Source organism: Vulpes vulpes, chromosome 12 (genome assembly GCF_048418805.1).
Source record: "Vulpes vulpes isolate BD-2025 chromosome 12, VulVul3, whole genome shotgun sequence".
NCBI classification, from domain to species: Eukaryota; Metazoa; Chordata; class Mammalia; order Carnivora; family Canidae; genus Vulpes; species Vulpes vulpes.
Window position 1 is genome coordinate 35,705,193 of NC_132791.1, and position 24,905 is coordinate 35,730,097.

Consider the following 24,905-nt stretch of genomic DNA (forward strand, 5'->3'; position numbering starts at 1 on the left):
CCCTTCACAGTTTCTCCTTTATTGTGTTTCAGAGATTGGGCAGTATTATCTTGAGTGCATGCCAACTTAATTTCTTTAGCCTTAGAAATTCTAATCTCATATCTTACTCAAAATTTTTTTATAATTTCTGTTTGTTACTTCTTTGTTAATTTTAGGTATATTGGAACAACAAAATAAAAATGAAGAATAGTTAGTTAAAATTTCTAGGGCAGCTGGGTGGCCCAGTGGTTTAGCGCCCCTTTGGCCTGGGCCTGATCTTGCATGGAGCAAGATCCATGCAAGATCCTCCCTGCATGGAGCCTGCTTCTCCCTCTGCCTGTGTCTCTGCCTCTGCCTCTGTCTCTCTCTCTCACTCTCTGCCTCTCATGAATAAATAAAATAAAACATTAAAAAAAAAAAATCTAACAAATCACTTATTAGACTTTGCAAGTTGTCTTTTTGGGCTTTATTTACAAACATGTAAATTTAATCCACTTAAAATTTTCTAGACGTCAATATCCGTAAGTACAGTTTTTTTTGTGTGTATGTATGTTTTAACATTATATTACTGATTTTTCCTTATAATGGTTTATGACATTTATTTTTAGATTTTTATGTTTTCCTCAATTTTTTTACTGCTATAAAAAAATGTGTTGTTTCTTATTTTCTTTTGGATATACTCTTTCCTTAGTATAAATTTCCATTGTGGGATCAACACCCTCTGTCTTTATCTTTCACAGTGCTAGGATTTTATGGGCCTCAATTCTGGCATAGTAAGTGGGTAGAGAGTAAGGACTGAGTCAAGGCTGCTTTAAAGTTGGCTTAGATTGAGATGTTAGCAGGGCTAATACCATGTTGCCAATTCAGAAAAGGGAGAGAGGAAGGTAGAGAATATGTTCCCATTTTTTTCTTTTAAAAATGATCTGTAAGGGGATCCCTGGATGGCTCAGTGGTTTAGTGCCTGCCTTCAGCCCCGGGCATTGATCCTGGAGTCCCGGGATTGAGCACATTCGGCTCCCTGCATGGAGCCTGCTTCTCCCTCTGCCTGTGTCTTTGCCTCTCTCTCTCTCTCTCTCTCCCTCTCTCTGTGTGTGTGTCTCATGAATAAATAAATAAGATCTTTAAAAAAAAAAAAAAAAAAGAATGATCTGTAAGAATGATCCAAATAGAAAAATTTGGGGGCATCCATCTTTTGAACCTCATGCTCAGGTGACGTCTATTTGTTGATTCAGTCAATCCATCAGTTGGTTATAAACATGTATTGCACTGCCAAGTACCAGGCACTGAGTTCCTGGTAATAACCAGGAAGTTCAGTCTTTGTCCTCCAGGAACTCACAATCTGATGGTGGTATCATAGATTGCTAGCCCTGTTTCAGAGGCCGTGCTTGCTTGCTTGCTTGCTTGCTTGCTTATTTATTTATTTATTTATTTATTTATTTATTTATTTATTTATTTCAGAGAGAGAGGTAGAGACACAGGCAGAGGGAGAAGCAGGCTCCATGCAGGGAGCCCAATGTGGGTCTCGATCCCAGGTCTCTAGGATCAGGCCCTGGGCTGAAGGCGGCGCTAAACTGTTAAGCCACCTGGGCTGCCCTGATCATTTTAATGTTACTTTTGGATAAATTAAGATAAAGTCAACTAGATGATTAATTTTTTCCTTTGACATCTAAATTATATCCTGTCAAGGCAAAGTTGAGCTTGAGCAGTTTTAGTGATCTTGCATTGTATTTGGAAGGTAGATGATGATTCCAAGGAGCGTGTATTTGAAAAAGTTTGAAAAAGCCTATTTGCTGTTACATAAATGTTTTAAGGCTATTAATTTTATACTTCTGGTTATGAACAGAAAGCAAAGCACCAACATGCTTGATATTGAAAGTGATCTCTGTGGTAATCTTGCCTTTTGTATTACCTGGAGTAGAAAAGCTTTGACCGGTGATAGACCTCATCCATCTATGATTGAATTTGAAAGCTCTTTCAAGATGAAGCTGAAGTTTCATCACTTTGAGGGCTTTAAACATTTAACCACTTGCTTTGTAATTGATGTGTAAGGTTTTTATGTTTATCCAAAGGAGACAGAGAATCTAAGAGAGTACTATGTGTAGAATGCAGCAGACTTAAACTAAATAACCTTATGACTTTTAACTAACATATGTGCTATTGTGCAAGATTCAGAATAAGAGAAATTGATTTTGAACATGAAAGATCAAAATCTTAAGGTCTCTGTTACAGTTAAATTCTGTGATCTGAAGCCTAAGGATGATAAAATTCTAGTTAATTGAATTTGTGTTTACTATGTACTCAAGTTTTTGAGTGTTCATCAAGTCATTCAACTTTATAAAAAAAGTTGTCTTAAAATATATAGTGGTTAAGAAAATGTTTACTGTTCGGGAGGCTGATACACAAATGGAGCTGAAGTACTGCTCTGATTGTCACGATACCTCCCTAGAATAAACTGCCTTTTGATGACCGGGACGAATTGAGGGAAATCGTAACGGACAGATACGGGGCAGACAGGTTTTTGTTTTTTTTTTTGGTTATTCAGATATAGCAAGTGAATAGAATTCTTTACTGTATGTAACTTGGATTTGTGATTTTTTTTCCTTTTAGACCTGCTTCTTTCCTGTCACAGCCAGTTTCATCGTCAGATAGAAACAGCGTTAGATTACTTGAAAAGGTATATTTTAAAACCATTTTTAATCTTGATCACATTAACTTATGTTAAAATGTTATTTTTGCTGATATCCTAATTAATTTGTATTTACATATTTCCTATTGCTTCTAAACGGAAATATTGGAATTATTTAATTGTTCCAGTGAACATAGAATTTCATAATAATGTTAGCTTTTTATAGGTTTGTGATAACTCATGAACCTCTAATGAAGATCAGCTGCAATCATTAGTTTTAACATTACATGTTTGTCTTCTTCAGGACATGAAGATAAGAACTCCTAGAAAAGGAAATGAAACACTTTCTAACAAGACACCAAAATTTGAAATGAAAAATTCTACATCATCAGATACTGCAAGTACAGAGAATACTACATTTGGAGGGTCTCTGCCACCTAAAAATAGGGATCCATTTCAAAAAGAGCAGGATCATTTGGTAGAAGAGGTTAGAAAAATATTGTAATACATACACTGAAATATCTTTTATTTTCTCATTGGCATTGGGATTGTAAGTGAAGTTACAGTTAATTATTGTTTAACTGGGGTTAATTTGGGAAAGGAGAGCACAGAAAATGAAAATCATGGTTAAAGCAAAACTGGACTTCCCAGAAAGTAGAAATAGATTTAATATAGATCATGAGGGGATCCCTGGGTGGCGCAGTGGTTTGGCGCCTTCCTTTGGCCCAGGGCGCGATCCTGGAGACCCGGGATCGAATCCCACGTCGGGCTCCCGGTGCATGGAGCCTGTTTCTCCTCCCTCTGCCTGTGTCTCTGCCTCTCTCTCTCTCTCTGTGACTATCATAAATAAAATAAAATAAAATTCTTTAAAAAAAAAAAATATAGATCATGAGTTAGAACCCATGTCCGATTCTATAAATACCCAAAAATATAAAAATAATACTAGTATGATATTTTTGGAATTAACGATTATATAAATTGTTAGATAAATACACCCAATGATTATATTCTATTAAAATAATCTTTTTTTTTTAAAGATTTTATTTATTTATTCATGAGAGAGAGAGAGAGAGGCAGAGACACAGGCAGAGGGAGAAGCAGGCTCCATGCAGGGAGCCCAATGCAGGACTCGATCCTGGGACTCCAGGACCACGCCCTGGGCCAAAGGCAGGTGCCAAATTGCTGAGCCACCCAGGGATCCCCAAATAATCTGCTTTTAAAAAAATAATAATGTTTGTTACTTAGCCAAACTTCCTCTTTTTTTGAATATTAAGGACAAAGACTATGTAATATCATATTATCACTAAGCATAGTGTTTGTCCTTTTCCTTTCTAAATATTTAAAAAGCCATTAAATGCATCATTTTTCGTGATTTTGGTTTTCCTGACAAGAGACTTTACACTGGCAAGTAACTACATAATGCTACTATTGCTCGATAGTCAAATTGTACTATTTGCTGCAGAAGTGTATACAAATACTCAAGCCATTCTCTAATGTTATTTTTATTAGTCTCCCACAACATCCCTTAGCATTGTTTGAATTTGGATAAGGAGCCTGAAAATAAATCAGCTACTTTATATTCTTGAGAGACTGAAAGAAAAATTTGGTTTAGTACATACTGATTCAGGTATTGGAGTTCCCTCCTTTATTTCAATCTTGATCAAAGTAAGTGAAAAATGTCCAAATATGAGGGCTGGATATCAGTCATTTTCTTGTTTGTTAACATGAGGAGGTTGGACCCGTTTCTTGGTCTATAATACTTCAAAATCTCTCAGGTTTATATTATTTCTCTTTATTGGTTGATGGAATCCACATAAGAGATGGTCAGTCATTCTGTTTTCTTTCCTGATGTGGAAAGAGAGACATTTTCAATTAGAAGAATTTATATTAGCAGTAAAATGGGATGGATTAGAAGAAGAGAGTCATAAAATCTCATATAGCTCTGAAAGTGAAGTGAAATTAATTTAATAGTGTCTGTGACAAGAAATATTTAGTGTTTGAATTATAAGAAATCCTATTTTCATAGGGGAGGGTAAGTGGGGGTCATTTGATTATGGTTGTAGGAAGCTTTTTTTAGTGCTCTTGGGGCAGTTTTTTAAATGTGTATGTTTTTTGTTTTTCAGTTTTATTGAAATTTAATTAATGAAGTTGTTTTTTTAATATTGTATACTTTATCTATTTTAGAATGTATTCCTATGCCTTGTTTACTAATTTATGTCTGATAATGAGGTTTCTGGCAAAGATATAATGTTGTCAGAGTGTATTTCATTTGTTAATAGAGGTTACTGTGCAAATAGGTTATATTTAAGAGGAATCTGCTTTAAAAGTAGTTATTTTAGCAGATACAGAATTATCAAGTTCACGGATGTAGCATATAGTAGCTTATGTCACTGTGTCATCAGGACTACCTCTGAATCTTCTCAAGTATTAAGATTTTTACCTTTCCTCTATAATGGGATATCCAGTTAAGATAAGAAGGGAAGAAACAGTTCTGTGTTTAATTTTCCTTCAGAAAATTGTGCCTAGATAGACTATATGGAGTGACTGGGAGCTGTGTTTTTGAGCGGCTTTTTGTGCCATTTGCTGTGGTAGGGGCTGCTGACCATCAGGTGCTGATTTGTTCTTATCAGGGCTTTTGTTGCATTCTACCAAGGAGGATGGTAATTTTTGCTTACCTTTTCTATTTTAGGTTGTAAGGGCAGTTTTATCGGATTCACCACAGCCCTCTAATGGAAAAGAAGTAAAATTAGAGGAAATATTTGATTCTCTAGTTTCTAACCCATTCTTAACAAGGAAACAAATTCCCCGAACGCCAGAAAACTTGAGTAAGTTAATGATTTCTATCACTTATTTTTTCTTAGACATTACTACTGTTAGATCTGTGGCCTGACATATCTTCTGGAAACTCAGTTTAAAATTCTTTTTCTCCATCTTTCACTTTAGTGGCAATGTTTTGTTATGATGTAAGGGACTTTTACTGAAGTATTAATTGTGGGTGTTCTCATAGCTATTGCAGTGTTTAAGCAGTATTATTTTGCCCTGATACTCTGCAATTTTGTTGTTGTTTTACTTGGCTCTTAGAAAATATTTGAGTTGAGCACTTTTAAGACCCCCTCTGCCTCCACATCTGACCTGTGATCAACATTTATAGAGTATATAGTCTGTGTCCTTACAGTCAGCAGCCAGCAACATCAGCCAAAAATTGTGTGTATAGAAGTCTTTTCTACCCCTCCCAAGCTAGCTATACTGCCCAGTACTTTTTTCTTACAACCTTTAATCTGTGTTGGCAAAATTCTGAAATTGTCCATGTGGCACATCATCCTGGTTGAATTAAATATAATTTCCATTTTGCTGCTAGAAACAACGTATTTGAAGTTAAATTGATTAAATTCAGGTTGAACCTAGCCACAGACTAGATCAGTGGTCAGCAGACAACAGGCTGTGAACCAAATCTACCTTGCCCTGTGTGTTTTTGTAAATAAAGTTGTATTGAACATAGCCTTGCTGATTTGTCAGTATATTGTTTATGATTGCTTTCATGTTCCAATGGCAGAGTTGAGTAGTTGCCACAGACTAGAGGCCTGCAAAACCTAAAATATTACCATCTGCTCTTTAGAGAAAAAGTTTGCTGAACTCTGGCTTAGATGAATAAGAAAACATCTTTTCTTGTTCATGTAATTTGTATGTGTTGTGTGAAAGTATATGCACATTTCAGGGACAGCTTTTGTTATTTGTGATCAGTTGGAGAAGGAGTTCTTTGATGTTGGTCTTTTGGTTTGTTGTAGAGTCTTGTCATCCAGGGGACATATCTGTGGAACATGTATTGAGTCAGTAGCTTTATGTTGAGCACTAGAAATTAAATTTTTAATTGCATGCTCTGTTTGGGAATATTAGTAAATTGTGTTTTACTCCCCTTTATTTAATCAGTAAGTGAAATTAGGAGTTCATGGAGAAAAGCTGTTGAATTGGAAGATAACAGAAGTACAGAATCAATTCAGATGGATACTCAACATAGAGAAGTATTGCCAGAATCCTTACCTGCGTTGCATAATCCAAGAGAATTTAGCAAGACCAGCTTTCTCTCAGCAAGCACTGTATCAAATTCTAGCCATTCCCATTTGCCGGAAGAGAAAGTTATTTCAGATTGCCTCAAGTGTGTGCCTCAGAAACATACAGTGACCAGTCATACAGGTGGACCATCAATACAAAATCAGTCAGATTTGTTAAGTAAGAAAGTAATGTGCAAGCAAGATTTGGAGGGTGCAGCGTTACAGAACAAGCTTTTAGAAACTAGCCGAATAGAGACAATCTCCCCTGCTACAGGTAATAGGAGAGTTGTGATGGGTAGCAGTGAGGAGGAGACTTCCCTTGACCACTTGCAAGCTTCTTATAAGGAACCTTTCATGCATAAAAGTATGTTATGGGACTCTTTTCAAGTATCAAGTGGAATTAGTTCCAGGAGTTTAAAGGATATTGATTTTGGCATATTACATGAAACTCTTCCAGAAGAAGTTGGTAACCTAAGTCTTAATAGCTCCAGTAGTACAGAGGCCAATTTTAAACTGGAACCAAATAGTCCTTTGCACAGTAGCATTTTTCCAGAAGATGTGGGAGAAAGACCAGCTACTCCAGGATCAGACTGTAATTTACAGGCTATTTGCCGTAGATATGAAGCTCTGAAAAAATCTCTCTCCAAGAAAAGGGAAGAAAGTGGCCTTTCCAATCCTGAAACACTTGGAAGACACAAACCAGAATTGAGTCCTACTCCCACAAACATGCAAACAGATGATATGCTTGACTTTTTAGACAGTCATGATATGCATGTTGACTATACAAAACCATCTTTATGCATGTCCCTTGGTGAAAGAAAACGGTCTCTTTCACCACTAATTAAGTTTTCTCCAGTGGAACAAAGATTGAAAACTACAATACCATGTAGTCTTGGAGAACTTCTACCTAATTTAAAAGGTAAGATTGAATCAGACCTGTGTGTATTGACCTGTTGAATTTTTCTCTTAGCCTCTTTTAACAGTAGTATGCTTAAATGCTACATGGTTTTTATTGTTAATGTGACAAAATGTGCTCTTCCTTGACTAAGATGAGAAGAGTGAACCTATCACTTATGTGGGTACTTTTAGAATCTCAAGTGATGGCTATATAGTTTACAGTTAGTGTGGGATGGGTAGAAAACAACCAAACCTCTGAAACCTACTGCTTTTATAATACAGACTATCAAAAGTAAACCTCATCAAAATCTTGGCTAGTGGAAGATGGTTCTAAAAATGGGTTGAGTAACACTATGCATGTTAAATATCATTCTTGTGATAATATTTGTAATTTTTTTTGAAATAAATTTGAGCAGGTTGGGTGACAAAACAAGATAGGTTAGTGTATTAGTTTCCTGGGGCTGCCATACAAAGTATCACAAACCAGGGAGCTTAACACAACAGAAATTTGTTGTCCCTGGAGGCAAGTTCTGAAGGCTAGAATCTAGAATCAAGGTTTTGGCAGGACCGTGGTCCCTCTGAAGCCACCAGAGGAAGATCTTTTTTGCCTTTCCTAGTTTCTGGTAGCCCTAGGTGTTCCTTTGCTTGTAGCACAGCTCTGATTTGTCTCCATCTTCATGTGGCTTTCTCCTCTTGTGTGTCTTTATGGTTTCTTTATAAAGCCACCAGTCATACAGGATTAAGTGCCCACCCTAGTTCAGAATGACCTCATCTTAACTGATTATATCTTTAGTGACCCTCTTTCCAAATAAGGCCATATTCTGAGGTACTGGGGTTGGAACTTCAACATATCTTACAGGGGGACCCAGTTCACAGAACAGCATTAATAATTATTGTAGCTGGATAATGGATACATTGGGTTAATGATAATTCTCTTTACTTTTCTGTGTTGAAAATTTTCATCATAGAGATGAAAAAAAACCCCTGCTGTTAATGCACGTTAGAGCAAATAAAGATCTGGTGATAAAATTAATTATATATCACTCTGGTTTGCCCATGATAATTAAACACTGGTATGTTGAAAAGTATTCTAAGAGGGGTATATTGATATTCTCTGGAGAAAAGATACCTCAGTGAGAATAATGGTAATTTTTATTATAGTTTTATTACAGGTATTTTTCTTATAAATATTATATTATTGCATGTGAACATTTTTAAGAAGACTGAAATTTGCAACTATTTGGAATCTGTCCTATTTAATTTTTTCTTTGTAATGTTTGATTATCCTTTTCTCTTTTTTAAAATCACCCTTGCAGAAGAAGAAATCTTGAATAAGACCCTTGATGCAAATGAATTTCAGTCGGACTTGAAAAGATGAAGCAGAAACCCAGATAATTTAATGACTATGATGTACTTAAATTTCAAGCAGTGTCACAGGATAAAAACAGATTTATAATTTAAATAAATGTTGAAAGTAAAACTTTTTTTCAAGGTCTAAAATATCCTAAATAATGCCTTTTAGCAAACATTAGTTTTTACGTAGAGTATGTTTGGATTTTTTTTTTGTATGGATCTGAGGTTAAAATGTGAAGTATTTGGGAAGCAGACATTAGGTTTTGTGAAGCCATTTTGATTCCTTGAATAATTTGTAAGCATTAAATAAATAGCAAAGTATTAGTTTAATTTATTACATTATAATTTCAGTTAACATAAATATAAGTGGTTTTTGATGTACTTTTATTAAGTGGTTAACATAATAACCATTGAATACTGATCTTTCATTTTAGGGAAATAATGTAACTTATTGTTTCTTTATGAAACATTATAGTACTAACCAAAAAAAGTGAGGAGAGTAGTACCTTGGGATGTGTAGTCAGGGTGAGTAAGTTTAAGTTTAGGAAAGCTCTATGCAGGCTTAATTATTATTTAAGTATTAAGTTAGTCCTGGAAAAAATGTGTAATCGAATATGTATGTGATGATAGGTGAAGGACTGGCGCAGAATGAATTTAGAAGAAAGGAAAAAAATGGAAGATGTCTAGATACTTTTAAAAGGAACACTGTCAAACTATAAATCCATTCAATGGGTTGTACAGGTTTATATTTAGTCTAATTTAGACTTTGAGAATTTAACCCTAGTTTTATATTTTAATGAAAAAAAAAGTAAAAATTGATTAGTCTCCTGTTGGTTTATTGGGGGGGGGGAGTGTTTAGGAAAAGCAGTGAATTTTGATTGTTTTACTTTCCTTCTCAAAAACCATCAGTATACCACTATGAATAGCCTCAAAGTAAGTTGGAGAAAACTGAATTCAGGGTACTTGTTCAGTGTCACAGTTAAGTCAGAGGTGAAGCTAGGATTCAGTCCTATTTTCCTTCTTTACTATATCACAAGACCTTCTCGAAGTAACTAATAGGCTAGGATAAAGGATATGGCCACAGGAATTGGCCCCCTATTGACCTTCTGGACTATGTGGAAGTCAGATGTGAGGCCTCACTCTCATGATCCTCGAAGAGAGAGCTTGTCTCTACCATCCCAGTGTATGCCATTGCTCTGTGTGAACCAGGAGCAATGAGCATGGACTGGAATGGTGGTAGCACCTATGGTACCCCTCTGTCTAGTCCCATTTCTTACCACCAAAACCTTGTCTGTTTGTCAAGAAACTGGTAAAGAGGAGAAAAGTTGAAGGGAAGGGTTCTGGAGGTGGATGGGCTTGATCTTTCTTCACTCCTTTTGGGCTTTTTAAGTTGTCTGATCCCAATTTGAAGGCCAGTCTTATGAGAAAAAAACAAGAAGAGCACATACACTAACTACCTTATTTGCCGTGGAAAACAAAGAGGATGAACAGCTTCTCCTAGGGGGCTGTGTTCGTTTATTAGTTAATACAACAAATCACGAACTGTAGATCTATCTACTGTAGAAACTGTCCTGTACTGTACCATAAGAAAACCCACTAAACCTGTAAATCCAAATTTAATGTATTAGGGAGGAGGTAGGGTTATTAGCATCTACAACGTGTTGGGGCCATTCCTAGAAATTAATACATATTGTTTCATTTAATTGCCCTAACTTTTAAGATAGTGATTATTATATCTATTCTGCAGACAATGATACTGAAGCTAGGGAGGGAGCTTAAATGACTAAGAGGGACTCAAGGAATCATTGGAGATATATCCTAAAAACTGTAGATTTTGTAGGTCTAAAATGGGGATTAAAAATCTATATTTTAAATATGTTTCCCTGATAATTCTTAGGCTCAATTAAAAGATTGAGAAACACTGCTAGGGAATACAGTCACATTTAGCTCTGGGGTACCTTAAAGAAGCAAGTATATTATTACATATGTACTGCTTTAGAGGTTAATTGAAAAGGAAGTGCAAGTTCACCATTAAGGGTGGGAAGCCCTTAATTACTGAGAATCAAAAGATCAAAATGTCTATGGACAGTATAGATTTACAAAAACCACATTGTTAAGTGAGTTGTACCTGTGATAGGTTGGGAGTTTTGGCATTCTTTCCTGTCCTTTATATGCCAGTGGTATAAACAAAAATATCTCCTATCTATCATTTTCTCCCAAACCATCATGATTATGACTTAACTGCCTTCTGGCTCTTCCCTCTCCAGTATTGCCTGCATAGTTACCTTTTGACTCTAAGGGACTGTTTTGATCACTTAGTTTAAAAAATTCCAGTAATGGTTTATTGCTAATTCTAGAACAGGGTTAAAATTTAAAGACATACATCGTCCCCTACGTGGATTCCTCTATTTCTCCTTATACTATTGTCCCCTTCCACCTTTTTAAAACTCAGCTGCTTTGGTGAGCGTGGCTCCTTAGAAATCGTAATCCACAATTATAGCTCTTTAGGGCTCAGACCTAGTGTTACTTTCTCCTTGAAGTCCTAATCTATCCCTTCCAAACCCATGGACTTACCCCTTCTCTAAGATCTGTAGTTTATCTTTTATTCATTTAGTATTTTTTTCACTTAATGCTTTTACCATATTTTTTCATGATTGTATGTAATCTTTGCAGTCATACTGATATACATATGCATATATGTGCCTATGTAGATGTGGGAGGTGTGTATCCACCCAACATATCCTCAAGGGTCATGGATCATCTTTAGCAAATACTTAAGTATTGGAATTGTTTTCTTTGACTCCTATGTGATGGGATTAAAATAATGGTAAAGAGTGCTCCTTCATTGCTGTAAATATATTTTTCTCATTACATTCATAGCAGATTATACAGAATGTACCTTGTTATATTCATTATTTGTTAGATAAAGGTGTGTAAACTGACTTCTGTGTCAACTTGAATGACAGAATGTCCTAATTTTTTGTCCTAATTGTTTTACGTGTTTAAAGAGGACAAGCATGGAATGTTTAACATGAAAAATGTTATCAAGTGGAATAAAGAGTATTTGAGGCTAAAAAAACATTTTGGGGGAATTTAATTGAAAAAAATACGGTATTTTGAAACCATGATCTATGAAATCCATTTTCTCTAAGGGAAAAAAACAGGAATTCTTGAGACCTTTATAAAGGAAACCTTATTTTTTTCCTACTCTTGGAATACTAAATTAAAATGTTTTAAGGACATTTTCCTTAATGTAGAAATACTTGCAAAGGTAAAATTCTCTTTGACATTATGTTGCAGATACATAGTTGCTCTTTCTCCTCACACACTGTGCAAGTCAAGTCCACTTGCCAACTTTAAAATATTTGTGAGTCCTTTATGGGACTATTTGTAAATATGTTCTATTCACCATAGTCTTGAATAAACATTCAATATTATACCACCTGGCTTTGGAATTTCCTATATAGTATCAAAAAGAACCATGCCTTGTAATTCCTAAAATGATCACATATAAAGGTCTACCAGTAACTTGATCAACAAAAGAAATTTGAGAGGTTAAGTGATTCAGGTAAATGTATTTTGTTACTGCTGTTTTAATTAGGTTTACTATATGTGGTATTTTAAAGTGATTTTAAAAGGGAAATCTATCCTTAAGAGTTGGTTTTTTTTTTTTTTTTTTAATCTGAAGCCTTTAATTTACTGCCAAAGGCCATGCTTAGGAGAGGTTAATAACTTACATGTGAATAGCTTCTTGCTCTTCAGGGGTAAGGACTTTGTCAATCCACAGCTGCTGCTATAAAGGCCTTGGAAATGCTTAAGCTCTGTTATATTTAATGTCTGTATACAAAGGGGAATTATGTGAAGGATTATACACCTGAAAAGCTAAGGTTTTTATGATTAAATTTTCTGTCAATGGAAGAAGTAGTAGGGAGAAGGGAGTAAGGTTAGGAGAGGGGTAGGTCTGTAATTCTACTGCTTAGGTTTAGCTGTATGACCTTAATAAGGTTTTCTTACCTATTAAAAAATAAAAGTAATCTACTTCAGGTTGTGTGGATTAAATAAGAAAATACGCATGAAGCATTTAAGAGTACCTGGCATTTAGTAAGGGTTCAACAGGTTTCAGTCTAGTAATTTGGGAGTAAGCACTTGCAGAGGTGGTGGTGGGAGATGGGGTGGGGGTGGGTGGGTAGAGGGTGGCGAATGGCTCAGGTAGTGGTATTGATAGCTGATATATAGTACTGAGTATGTGTCAGGCACCATTCTAAGTGCTTTCCATTTTTTAATTTAAAAAAACCAAACCTGTAAGTAGAGCTGCTCTTACTACATTTCATGAATGAGGAAACCATGAAATGAAGTACCTTGCTCAGTTCACAGAGCTAGCAAATGAAGGAATAACTCAGCTCGTCTAGCCTCAGAGCCCTCACTCTTAATCGCTCTGCTTACAGCTGCTATGAACTATCCATAAGGTGATGGGGGCTAGATCACAAAACTGAAATTTATCAGCTAAGCAATACTTGTGGGCAGAGTCTTTAGGTATTAACCACCTTCGAATCATTTCAAATAAGACCATATTTTAAATTGCTAACAGCAAATGTTTATTCATGATTGAAGCCAAGAAGGATTTATAAATGCATTTTAATACCTTGCTGATAAAATAGTAACATTCCATCTTTGCAGTCTTGTAAGGAATACAGGAAGAGACTGTAAAGGCTTTAATGTGTGTATCTTTTATAACCAGGTCATCAGAACACACACACACACACATACACACACACACACACACCTACTTTAGTGTTACACCATACCAACTTTTCAGAAAGGCCATCCTGAAGCTCTACTGGATAACTGAGTAAATAGGTTTAAAGTCGGGGGGGGGGGGGGGGGCGGGGAGTAGGGAAGAAAGATGGAAGGTAGTAAGCAGCACACATTTCAAAGCTCACTTTTAAGCACACGACATTATTGAAAAAAAAAAACGCGGGGGTGGGGAAGGCAATTGAGCATCTTCAGAAAGAGTATTTGGCAATATTCAACGCATCAGGAGGCTGTGCTTGGGGCCATCCACTCTCTCCAGCTTCTCAAAGTGTTTCCTGGCATTGCGAATGTTGATCAGAGTAGCTGCGGAAGGGATCGACGGGTCAGACATAACCACCATCACGTACGTGTTTGAGGTGAAGATGTCGATGAAGGCCGCGAAGTTAGAATTTCGAACTTCCATGCTCTGGAAAGAAGCGGCTAATTTACTGCAGCTCAGCTTGAACTGCTTAATGATGTTGCTGATCTTCTCGAACCGGTGGACATCACGCTGCTCCTTGCACTGGTAATGGGAAATGACCAAGAACGTAGCCCTCTCGAACAGCAGGACTTCGTCGGCCTCAATAATTTGGGCAAAATTCCTGAGGTTCATCTCCAGCTGCTGCACATTGGGAATGAGCTGGTAGACAATACTGGACCAGGCTTTGTAGAGCGTTTCGTCCCAGATGGAGGTTCGAAAACAAGCGCATTCCAGGGGGCGAGACAAACGCCGCAGGTCTTCCTCTCGCTCTTTAAAAATCAGGTCACGCTGATCCTCCTGGACCAGATCCATTTTGTGCACCAGGCAGAAGATTTTGGCATCCGGAGAGTTCTGGAGGATGGCCTCCAGACACGACTGGTAATAATGCATGTCCTTTTCCAGTTCGCGGCTCTCCACGTCAAACACGTAGATCAGCACCTCCACGTTACGGAAGATGTTGTCTCGCTGGCTGGTGAAGTAATTCTCCATGAAGGTGTCCTGGCCGCCACAGTCCCACAGGTTGAGCACCAGGTTGCCCAGGAATCGGACGTGGGAGTGCTCCACATCGATGGTGGCACCCAGGCGCCGGGTGTCGCGAGCGATATAGTTTGCAAAGATAATCGACCGCATGCTGGTCTTCCCCGACCCGCTCTTCCCCATCAGCAGCACCTTCTTCTTCATGGCTGTGTTGGGCATCACCCGCCGAGCCGCCGCGGAAGGGGCCTCAGGGCGCGGCCTACCTGCGGCGCGGACGGAGGGCGGGGTCGGGGCGCAGGGGCTCTGCAGGCCCGGCCGTGCAGCCGTGCGGGGCCGGCAGCCGACGGCGGGAGGTCGGGGCCGGAAAGGGCGCGGCGGCGGGAGCTCTCCCTCGGAGGCGAGCGCCCTGGGCGAGGCGGCTGCGAAGCTCCGGAGAACAGCTCGCCTTCCGGGGAGCGCGGCCGCGGCGTCCGGCTACCACCCACTTCCGGCGGCGGTCTCGCGAGAGCGGCGGGCCCGGCACTCGGCCGCGCGGGCCCTGAGGGGCTGCGGCTTGGGTGCGCTGGGGGGAGGCGGGCGGCGGGCGGCGGGCGGCGGGGGCGGGGCGGGGGCGCCCGAGGGAGGGAGCGGCGGCGGACCCGCACTCGGCGTCCCGGTTCCCTCTTCGCGCCGGGGGTGCCGTTGCTAGGTGTACGCGTGCGCTTGCTCCGTTACGAGAATGCTGCCATCTCGCGGCCAGATCCGGCTCCCGCCCCAGCCCGGCCCGGGACAGGACAGGATGGGACGGGCCGGGACAGCACAGCCCGGGACAGGACAGCCGGGACGGGACAGGACGGGACAGGACGGGACGGGACGGCCCGGGACAGCGCAGCCCAGGACAGGACGGGACGGGACAGGACGGGACGGGACAGCCCAGCCCAGGACAGGACAGGATGGGACAGGACAGGACGGGACAGGACAGGACGGGACAGGACAGGACGGGACAGGACGGGACAGGACAGCCCAGCCCAGGACAGGACAGGATGGGACAGGACGGGACGGGACAGGACAGGACGGGACAGGACGGGACAGCCCAGCCTGGGACAGGACAGGATGGGACAGGACAGGACGGGACAGGACGGGACAGGACAGCCCAGCCCAGGACAGGACAGGATGGGACAGGACGGGACAGGACGGGACAGGACAGCCCAGCCCAGGACAGGACAGGATGGGACAGGACGGGACGGGACGGGACAGCCCAGCCCGGGAAAGGACAGGACGGGACGGGAGGGGACGGGACGGGACGGGGCAACCCAGCCCAGGACAGCCCAGCCCGGGTCGCTTTCAGAGTGCAGTGCACTTAGGTGGGTCTAGGCCAGGGCTGCTCGCAGGTGAAGTGGAGGAAGGCCAGGCTCCTCAGCCGCGTGAGGCCTCCCCAGATTCCCAGGTGTGCTGCACGCAAGCACAGCACACAGAGCACCGCAGATGAGGAAGTGAGACTTGGGAAGGTTAAGTGACTGCCCCGTGCTACACAGTGAGATGGTAGTAAACCCCTACTGGGGGATGCACTGACCCCCCCCCCCCCCCCCCCCCCCGTGCTTTCTCCATTTGTAAGCAAGCTCCTTTTCCTTTTCTCAGGCTTTGGAATTTATTGTTGGAATCCCAAAGCTCGAGGAAACTGGTATGGAGCTGCGCTGGAGATCCATCCTCATGATAACTCTATGAATAAATAAATGACCTTATGAATAAACAATCTTATTTTCAAGTGAATAAATCAAAGCTTAGAGGGATTAAGTAATTTTACCAGGTTACACATCTATTAAACAATGGAATGCAATTTGTCTTTTTTAAAAATATAAATTATATATATTTAAGGTGTACAACGTGATTTGATACACACAGTGAAATGATTACCGCAGACTAACCTCATAGTTACTTCTCTGTGTGGCGAGAGCACCTGAAATCCACTCCCAGCAGATTTTCTGTATTCGATATAGTATTAGCCACAGTCATCCTGTGGTAGGCTAGCTCTCTACACTTACTCATCCTGCATAACTGCAACTTTATACCCTCCGATCAGCATCTCCCTATGACCTCCACCTCCTTGTGCCTGCGAACCCCCATTCTGTTCTCTGCTACTATGGATTTGACTTTTAAAGATTCCACATAATTGAGATCCTGCAAGCTTTTTTCTTTCTTTGTCTAGTTTATTCACTCAGCATAATGTCATGTTGTTGGAAATGACACAATCTCCTTTGAAAAGGCAAGAAAATACTCTACTGTATATATAAACCACCATTTCTTAAAATTTTTTTAAAAATTTATTTGAGAGAGAGAGAGTGAGGGAGGAGAGGAGAAGCAGGCTCCCTGGATCCCAGGACCCTGTGATCCTGACCTAAGCCAAGGGCAGACCGCTTAACAGACTGAGCCACCCAGATGCCTCTCTTTCTTTTAATGGTAAAATTTTATTTTAATTTTATGTTTAAAACTTAAAAAAAAGATTTTATTTTATTTATGTATTCATGAGAATACAGAGAGGCAGAGGCATAGGCAGAGGAAGAAGCAGGCTCCCCATGAGGAGCCAGATGCAGGACTCAATCCTAAAACACCAGGATCCCGCCCTGAGCTGAAGGCAGACCCACCCAGATGCCCCTAATTTTGTGTTTAAAACTTAACACACTTTCAGTTTATTTGGTTTTATTCGTGAGAAACACACAGAGAGAGGCAGAGACAAAGAGGAAAAAGTAGGTTCCCTGTGGGGAGCCTGATGCAGGACTCGATCCCAGGACCCCAGGATCATGCCCTGAGCTGAAGGCAGACGCTCAACCAGTGAGCCACCCAGGCATCCCCACACACTTTGCAGTTTTATGAGCCACCAAGCATGTTCTCTAACATTATTCAACAAGTAGTTAATTAACATAGATTTTAGCTTAAATTTATCAATAGTAGATATTCCTGCCATGCCTTAGGGAAGTTGAACATTATTTTTAGCATTCAGTTTATTTAAATTCTTCTAGTATTTATGTTGGTTGTAGTGATGTTTTTTCCCCATTTTACTGATATGTAACACTGTATTAGTTTTAGGTGTATGACGTAATGATTTGATATATGTGTATATTGCCAAATGATTACCACAATAAGTTTAGTTAACATCCATCACCTCAGGTAGTTACAACTTTTTTTCCCCTTTGGCCATGAGAACTATTAAGATCTATACTCTTGGTAAATTTCAAACATATAGTACCGTACTGCTAACTATTGGCACCATGTTGTACATTACATCCCCAGAATTTATCTTATGATTCGAAGTTTGTACCTTTTGACTACCTTCACCCATTTCCCAATCCCTGGCAACCATCCATCTATTCTCTGTATCTCTGTTTGGTTTTTTAGATTCCACATACAAAGGAGATCATACAGTATTTGTCTTTGACTTATTTCACTTGGCATGCCTTCAAGATCCATTCATGTTGTTGCAAATGGCAGGATTTCCTTCCTTTTTAAGTGGGTGAATAATATATATTCTATAATCATAATATAAAAATATATATCATATTTTCTTTCTTCATGTATCCATTGATGGAGACTTAGGTTGTTTCCATGTCTTGGCTACTGTAAACAATCCTGCAATGAACTGGGTGTGGGTGGGGTGGGAGGAGGACAGATTATCTTTTCCAGATAGTGTTTTCATTTCCTTTGAATATATATATATACCCAGAAGTGGGATCATTGAATCATATAGTAACTTTCTATTTTTAATTTTTTGAGGAATCCCCATACTGTTTTCCATAGTGGCTGCACCAGTTTACATTCCAACCAACAGTGCACAAAGTTGCCCTCTTTCCCACATGCTCACCAAAGCTTATCTCTTGTCTTTTTGATGACGACAGCTGTGAGGTGATATCTCCTGGTTTGGATACACATTCCCCTGATGTGTAGTGATGGCAAGCGCCTCTTTTCACATACCTGTTGGCTATTTGTTATGTCTTCTTTGGAAAAATGTCTATTTAGGTCCTCTGCCCATTTTTAAAATCTGATTTATCCCCTATTGAATTTCAGAAATGTTTATACATTTTGGATATTAATCCCTTACCAGATAAATGATTTGCAAATGTCTTCTCCCATTCCATAGGTTACTTTTTTTGTTCTTTTGGTGTTTCTTTTTTTTCTTCTATGCAGAAGGTTTTTAGTTTGATGTAGCTCCATTTGTTTATTTTTGATTTTTGTTGCTTGCACGTTTGGTGACATATCCAAAAAAACGTTTCCAAGACCAATGTCAAGAACCATTTCCCTATGCATTTTTCTAGGAGTTTTATGGCTTTAGGTCTTATATTCACATCTTTAATCCATTTTTTAAAAAGATTTATTTATTTATTTATTCATGATAGACATAGGGAGAGAGAGAGAGAGAGGCAGAGACACAGGCAGAGGGAGAAGCAGGCTCCATGCAGGGAGCCCGATGTGGGACTCGATCCAGGGTCTCCAGGATCACGCCCTGGGCTGCAGGCGGCGCCAAACCGCTGCACCACCAGGGCTGCCCTGTATGTCTGCTTTTATGCCATTACCGTACTATTTGCTTATACAGCTTTGCAGTATAATTTGAAATCTGGGAGTGTGATACCTTCAGCTTTGTTCTTTTTCAGGTTTGCTTTGACCATTCAGAGCCTCTTGTGGTTTCATACAAATTTTATAGTTGGTTTTCTATTTCTTTGAAAAATGTCATCAGAATTTTGGGTAATATGAACATTTAAACAGTATTAATTCTTTTAATCCGTGAACACAGGGTATCCTTCCATTTATTTGTGTCATCTTCAGTTTCTTCCATCATTGAGTTCTAGCTTTCAGTGTACAGGCTTTCACCTTGTTCAAATTCATTCCTAAATATTTTATTCTTTCTGACACTATTGTAAATGGGATTGTTTTCTTGACTTCCCTTTTGGATGGATTGTTGTTAGTGTAAAGAAGTTGTAATAACTTACAACTTATTTTCGTAAGTTGATTTTGTATCTTGCAACTTTACTGAATTATTAGTCCTAATTTTTTTGTTTTGTGAAGTCTTTAGGGTTTTCTACATATAGAGAGCACTGTCATCTGCAAACAGTGATAATTTCACTTCTTCCTTTCTGATTTAGATGCCTTTTATTCCACACCCCTGCCTTTTTTTTTCCTTTTTCTTTTTTTTTGGGATTGCTCTTGCTAGTACTTGTAATATGTTGAATAGAAGGAGCAAGAGTGGGCATCCTTGCCTTGTACCAGATCTTAGAGGAAAAGCTTTCAGTTTTTCCCTATTGATTATGATGTTAGGTCTGGCTTTTCATAAGTGACCTTTATTGTGTTGAGGAAGTTTCCTCTTGTACCTATTTTGTTGACAGTTTATATCATGTTTTTTTTTTTAAGATTTTATTTATTTATTCATAGAGACACAGAGAAAGAGGGGGGCAGAGGCCCAGGCAGAGGGAGAAGCAGGCTCCATGCAGGGAGGCCGATGTGGGACTCGATCCAGGGTCCTCGGTATCACACCCGGGGCTGCAGGCGGTGCTAAACCGCTGTGCCACCGGGGCTGCCCTGTTTCTTTTTTTTTTTTTTTTTTTAAGATTTATTTATTTATTTATTCATGAGAGACACACACAGAGAGAGGCAGTGACATAGGCAGAGGGAGAAGCAGGCTCCATGCAGGGAGCCTGACGTGGGACTCGATCCCAGATTCCAGGATCACACCCTGAGCCAAAGACAAACACTCAACCGCTGAGCCACTCAGGTGTCCCTTATCATAAGTTGATGTTGAACTTTATCACATGCTTTTTTGGCACCTATTGAGATGATCATGTAGGCTTACCTTTTATTCTGTTAATGTGTTACCTTTTATTCTGTACTTTGCATCCCAGTAATAAGTCACAGTTGGTTATGGTGTATGATTTTTTTTTTAAGATTTTATTTATTTGAGAGAGACAGAGAAACAGAGAGAGAGACAGAGAGCATGAGCTGGAAGAGGGGCAGAGCGATAGAGAAAAGCAGACTCCCTGCCAAGCAGAGAGCCCGATGTGAGGGCCCCATCTTAGGACCCTGAGTTCATGACCTGAGCTGACAGCCCGTGCTCAACCAACCAAGCCACCCAGCTGCCCCATCATTTATAATCTTTTTTTTTTAAATTAATTTTTATTGGTGTTCAATTTACCAACATACTATAATCTTTTTAATATGTTTTTGAATTTGGTTTGCTAGTATTTTATTGAAGATTTTTGCATCTATGTTTATCAGAGATACTGACTTATAGTTTTTGTTTGCTTGTTGTTTTTCCTAGTTTCCAATTCTAATTTTGTTTTTCCCCCCTGTTCTCTATGTGAGTTACTTCTGGTCTGATCTCTATTATTTCTTTCCTCCTGCTAACTTTGGGCTTAGTTTATTCTTTTTTCTAGTTCCTTGAGGTGTAAAGTTAGGTTATTTCAGATCTTCTTTTTAAATATAGGTGTTTATCACTATAAACTTCCCTTTTAGTACTGCTTTTGCTGCATTCCATAAGTTTTGGTAAATTGTGTTTTTGCTTTTGTTTGTTTCAAGATAATTTTTGAATTCCCTTTTGATTTCCTGTTTGATCCAGTGTTTATTCAAGTGTCTTAGTTTCCATATATTTGTGAATTTTCTGTTTTCTTGCTGTTATTGATGCCTAGTTTCATCTTATTGTGATAAAAAAGGTACTTGATTTGATTTTTTTTTTGTTTTTTTGTTTTTTCGTTTTTTATTTTGATCTTAAATTTATTAAGACTTATTTGTGACCTAACATGTGATCTATCCCAGAAAATGTTCTCTGTGTACTTGAGAAGCATGTGTATTCTTCTGCTTTTGGGAGAACATGTAATACGTATATGTCTGTTATGTCCATAGTGTATATGTCTGTTTGGTCTATAGTGTTCAAATCCACCGTTTATTGATTTCCTGTCTGGATGTTCTGTTATTACAAGTAGGGTATGAAGCCTACTCTTATTGTATTGCTGTCAATTTATCCTTTCAGGTCCACTAATACTTCTTTTACATATTTAGGTGCTTTGATGTTGGATGTGTATGTATTTGTAATTGTTTTACCTACCTGCGTTTTGAGTTGACCCTTTTAGCATTATGTAATAACCTTTGTCTCTAGAAATAGTATTTTTCTTCTTTTTTTTAAGGGTGAAAGGGGCAGAGGGAGACGGAGAGAGAGAATTTCAAGCAGGCTCCACGCCCAGTGCAGAGCCAATGTGGGGCTTGATCTCACAACCCTGAGATCATGACCTGAGCTGAAACCAACAGTCCCATGCTTAACTGATTGAGCCACCAAGGTGACCCTCTAGAAAGTTTTTAAATTTTTAACATTAAAAAATATTTTTATTCATTTATTTGAGAGAGAACGAGAGAGAGAGTGAGAGCATAAGAAAGTACAAGCAGGGGGAGTGGCAGAGGAAAAAGGAGAAGCAGGCTCTCTGGGAGTCTGATGCAAGGCTCGATCTCAGAACCCTGGGACCATGACCTGAGCCAAAGGCATATGCTTAACCGACGGAGCCACCCAGGCACACTAGAAACAGTTTTTCACCTAAAATCTACTTTGTCTAAGTATAACCATTCCTACTTTCTTTTGATTACCAATTGCATTGAATAACTTTTTCCATCCTTTCACTTTTAGCTTCTGTGTGTTCTTGAATTTAAAGTGGGTTTCTTAGAGACAGCATACATGATTTTTTATTCTCTTGGCTACTCTATCTTTTTTTGTTTCCTTTTATTAAGGAGTTTAGTTTATTTACATCTAAAGTAATTATTGATAGGGAAGGATTTACTAGTATCATTTTTTTTTTACTAGTATCATTTTTCAGCTGTTTTGTTTGTAGGTGTTTTGTCCCTCTTGTCTCTCTTGCTGTCTTCCTTTGTGTTTCATTGCTTTTTTGTATTGGTATATTTTGATTATTTTCTCTTTTTCTTTTGTGTATCATCTATAAGCATTTTCTTTGTGGTTACCAAGGGGATTACCTAAAATCTTAGAGTTGTAACAGTCTGTTTTCAACTCAAAACAACTTCAGTTGGATATAAGAACTCCCACATTATATGCTATTAATGTCATAATTTACATCTATTAATAATTATATCCATTAATGTCATTTAGTTGTTGAAATGGAATTTCAACTCATGAAATAACTGCAGGGTCTACTTGCCAAACCTAGGTCATAATGTCCCTTTCCCCCTAAAAATATAGTATGGTTCTGTTCTTAGTCTCTAAGCAGATGGGTGAATCAATGTTACTCAGTATCATTCATTCAGAATGAACCAGTATTATCATGATACTGAAGCTTCCTAAGTTAGAATACTCTAAACTTTCCAAAAAGCCCTTTTCAGAAGGCTATACCGTACAAAACAGGTATTCTAGCCTTCCACTTATACCAAAAATATTTTATTTATTTATTTTAAAGATTTTAGGGGATCCCTGGGTGGCTCAGCAGTTTGGCGCCTGCCTTTGGCCCAGGGCTCGGTCCTGGAGTCCGGGGATCGAGTCCCGCATTGGGCTCCCGGTGTGGAGCCGGCTTCTCCCTCCTTCTGTGTCTCTGCCTCTCTTTTTCTCTCTCTAGATCTATCATAAATAAATAAATAAATAAATAAATAAATAAATAAATAAATAAATCTATCTTAAAAAAAAGATTTTATTTATGAGAGAGAGAGAGAGAACAAGTGGGGGAAGGGCAGAGGAAGACTCCTCACTGAGTAGGGAGCCCAATGCAGGACTCGATCCCCGGACCCCAATATCATGACCTTGAGCCTCAGTCAGACACTTAACTGCGCCATCCAGGTGCCCCTATTTTTTTTAACTTTGAAAAGCTTTATTGAGGTATAATTTACACATTATAAAATTCATCCATTGTATACAAGTATATAGTCCCATCACTGTGACTCAGTTTTAGAATATTTGTCAGAAGACTGGCAAAATTCCATTGTCTCTGTCAATTTCTGCTCCCACCCTGAGACTCAGCAACCACTCTTTTGCCTTCTGTCTCTATAAATTTCCCTTCTCTAGAAATTTCATATAAATGGAATCATGTAATACATAGTTTTGAAAATACCTGGTCACTTTCTCTTAGCAGAGTTTTTGAGGTTCATACATATTGTAGAATGTATCAGTACTTTATTTTTATTGGTAAGTAATAGTTCATTGTGCAAATATGCATGACAACATTTTGTTTGTTCATTCTCCAGTTGATGGGAATTGGGGTTGTTTCCACTTTTTACACTGTCACTGTTACGAAAAATGCTACATGAACGTTCATATCAAATTTTTTGTGTAGATATATATTTTCATTTCTCTTGAGTAAATATTGTTAAATAACAAAATTCAACCAAGTAAATGTGAAAATTATTTGGTTTTATTAAACAACTCATGAATTAGACAGCATCCCATCTAGCAAGTTAGACAGGCACTAACTTGTTGTCTGGAATGGAAGGTTTTTATAGATGGAAGGTGGGGGCCAGAAGATTACTAGAAAAAGAAAAGGATTGTTCCAGATTAGGCTGTTTGTGGGGTTGGGGTGGGGAATAACCTCATCTTTCTTTTTTTCTTTTAATAATAAATTTATTTTTTATTGGTGTTCAATTTGCCAACATACAGAATAACACCCAGTGCTCATCCCGTCAAGTGCCCCCCTCAGTGCCCGCCACCCAGTCTCCCCCACCCCCCGCCCTCCTCCCCTTCCACCACCCCTAGTTCGTTTCCTAGAGTTAGGAGTCTTCATGTTCTGTCTCTGTCATCTTTCTTTTGGGGGATGGAGAGGATCCAGGTGACAGGCTCATTGGTGCTGACAGAAAATTTTTCCTGACTGACCAGTTAAGCCTGCATTTCTGGAGGAGGTTGAAACTGCACTTAGAATGGGTGGAAAGCCCAGATTTGGGAACTTGGTTTAAGTGATCCTATTTTGAGCCTATGGTTTTCTCTTAACAATTCCCCCCTTTAATCAGGCTCTTAGCTTAACTGAGAGTTGTGATAAAAAATGAAGGCATTGATGCCACTCTCAGCTGGGGCTCTCGCAGATCACAGTATTTTGTGCTCCTTTGTGTGGTATTCCTAGGTCATGCCGTTTTTACTTAGCCTCTGTGATATTCATAGGTCACAGCTTCTGGTTCACATTCTTTGAGTTGGTTATTTTCCTCATTCCAGTCTTAGGGAGATCATTTGCTTGGTTGGTTAGCGGCTGCAAACATACATTTAAAAAGCATTTTTAAAAATGTGCCAGGGAGATTATTATGATTACTATAAGCAGGATAA

General features: G+C 39.1%; 2 protein-coding genes, 1 non-coding gene and 1 pseudogene across 3 annotated transcripts in view; 2 read left to right on the forward strand and 2 right to left on the reverse strand.

The window, feature by feature from the left end:
• The window catches only part of HAUS6 (HAUS augmin like complex subunit 6), a 45,171-nt gene extending 32,828 nt beyond the window's left edge, over positions 1-12,343 (forward strand). The window contains exons 13-17 of the mRNA XM_026001448.2: positions 2,587-2,653; positions 2,910-3,092; positions 5,295-5,430; positions 6,533-7,573; positions 8,868-12,343. Of these exons, the coding sequence (XP_025857233.2) occupies positions 2,587-2,653; positions 2,910-3,092; positions 5,295-5,430; positions 6,533-7,573; positions 8,868-8,929 (1,489 nt within the window). The 3' untranslated portion in view covers positions 8,930-12,343. The remainder of the gene's footprint in view (positions 1-2,586; positions 2,654-2,909; positions 3,093-5,294; positions 5,431-6,532; positions 7,574-8,867) is intronic.
• The window catches only part of LOC112921923 (large ribosomal subunit protein uL30-like), a 215,474-nt pseudogene that overhangs the window by 114,549 nt on the left and 76,020 nt on the right, over positions 1-24,905 (reverse strand).
• On the forward strand, positions 2,365-2,495 carry LOC112922029 (small Cajal body-specific RNA 8). The gene has a single exon (XR_003235367.1).
• On the reverse strand, positions 13,476-15,209 carry RRAGA (Ras related GTP binding A). The gene has a single exon (XM_026001447.2). It carries the CDS (start codon positions 14,870-14,872, stop codon positions 13,931-13,933), a length of 942 nt encoding a protein of 313 aa, XP_025857232.1. The 5' UTR covers positions 14,873-15,209; the 3' UTR covers positions 13,476-13,930.

Excerpts from the sequence above, each read along its gene's own strand:
- RRAGA (XM_026001447.2), bottom strand. The coding sequence starts at position 14,872 with ATGCCCAACACAGCCATGAAGAAGAAGGTGCTGCTGATGGGGAAGAGC.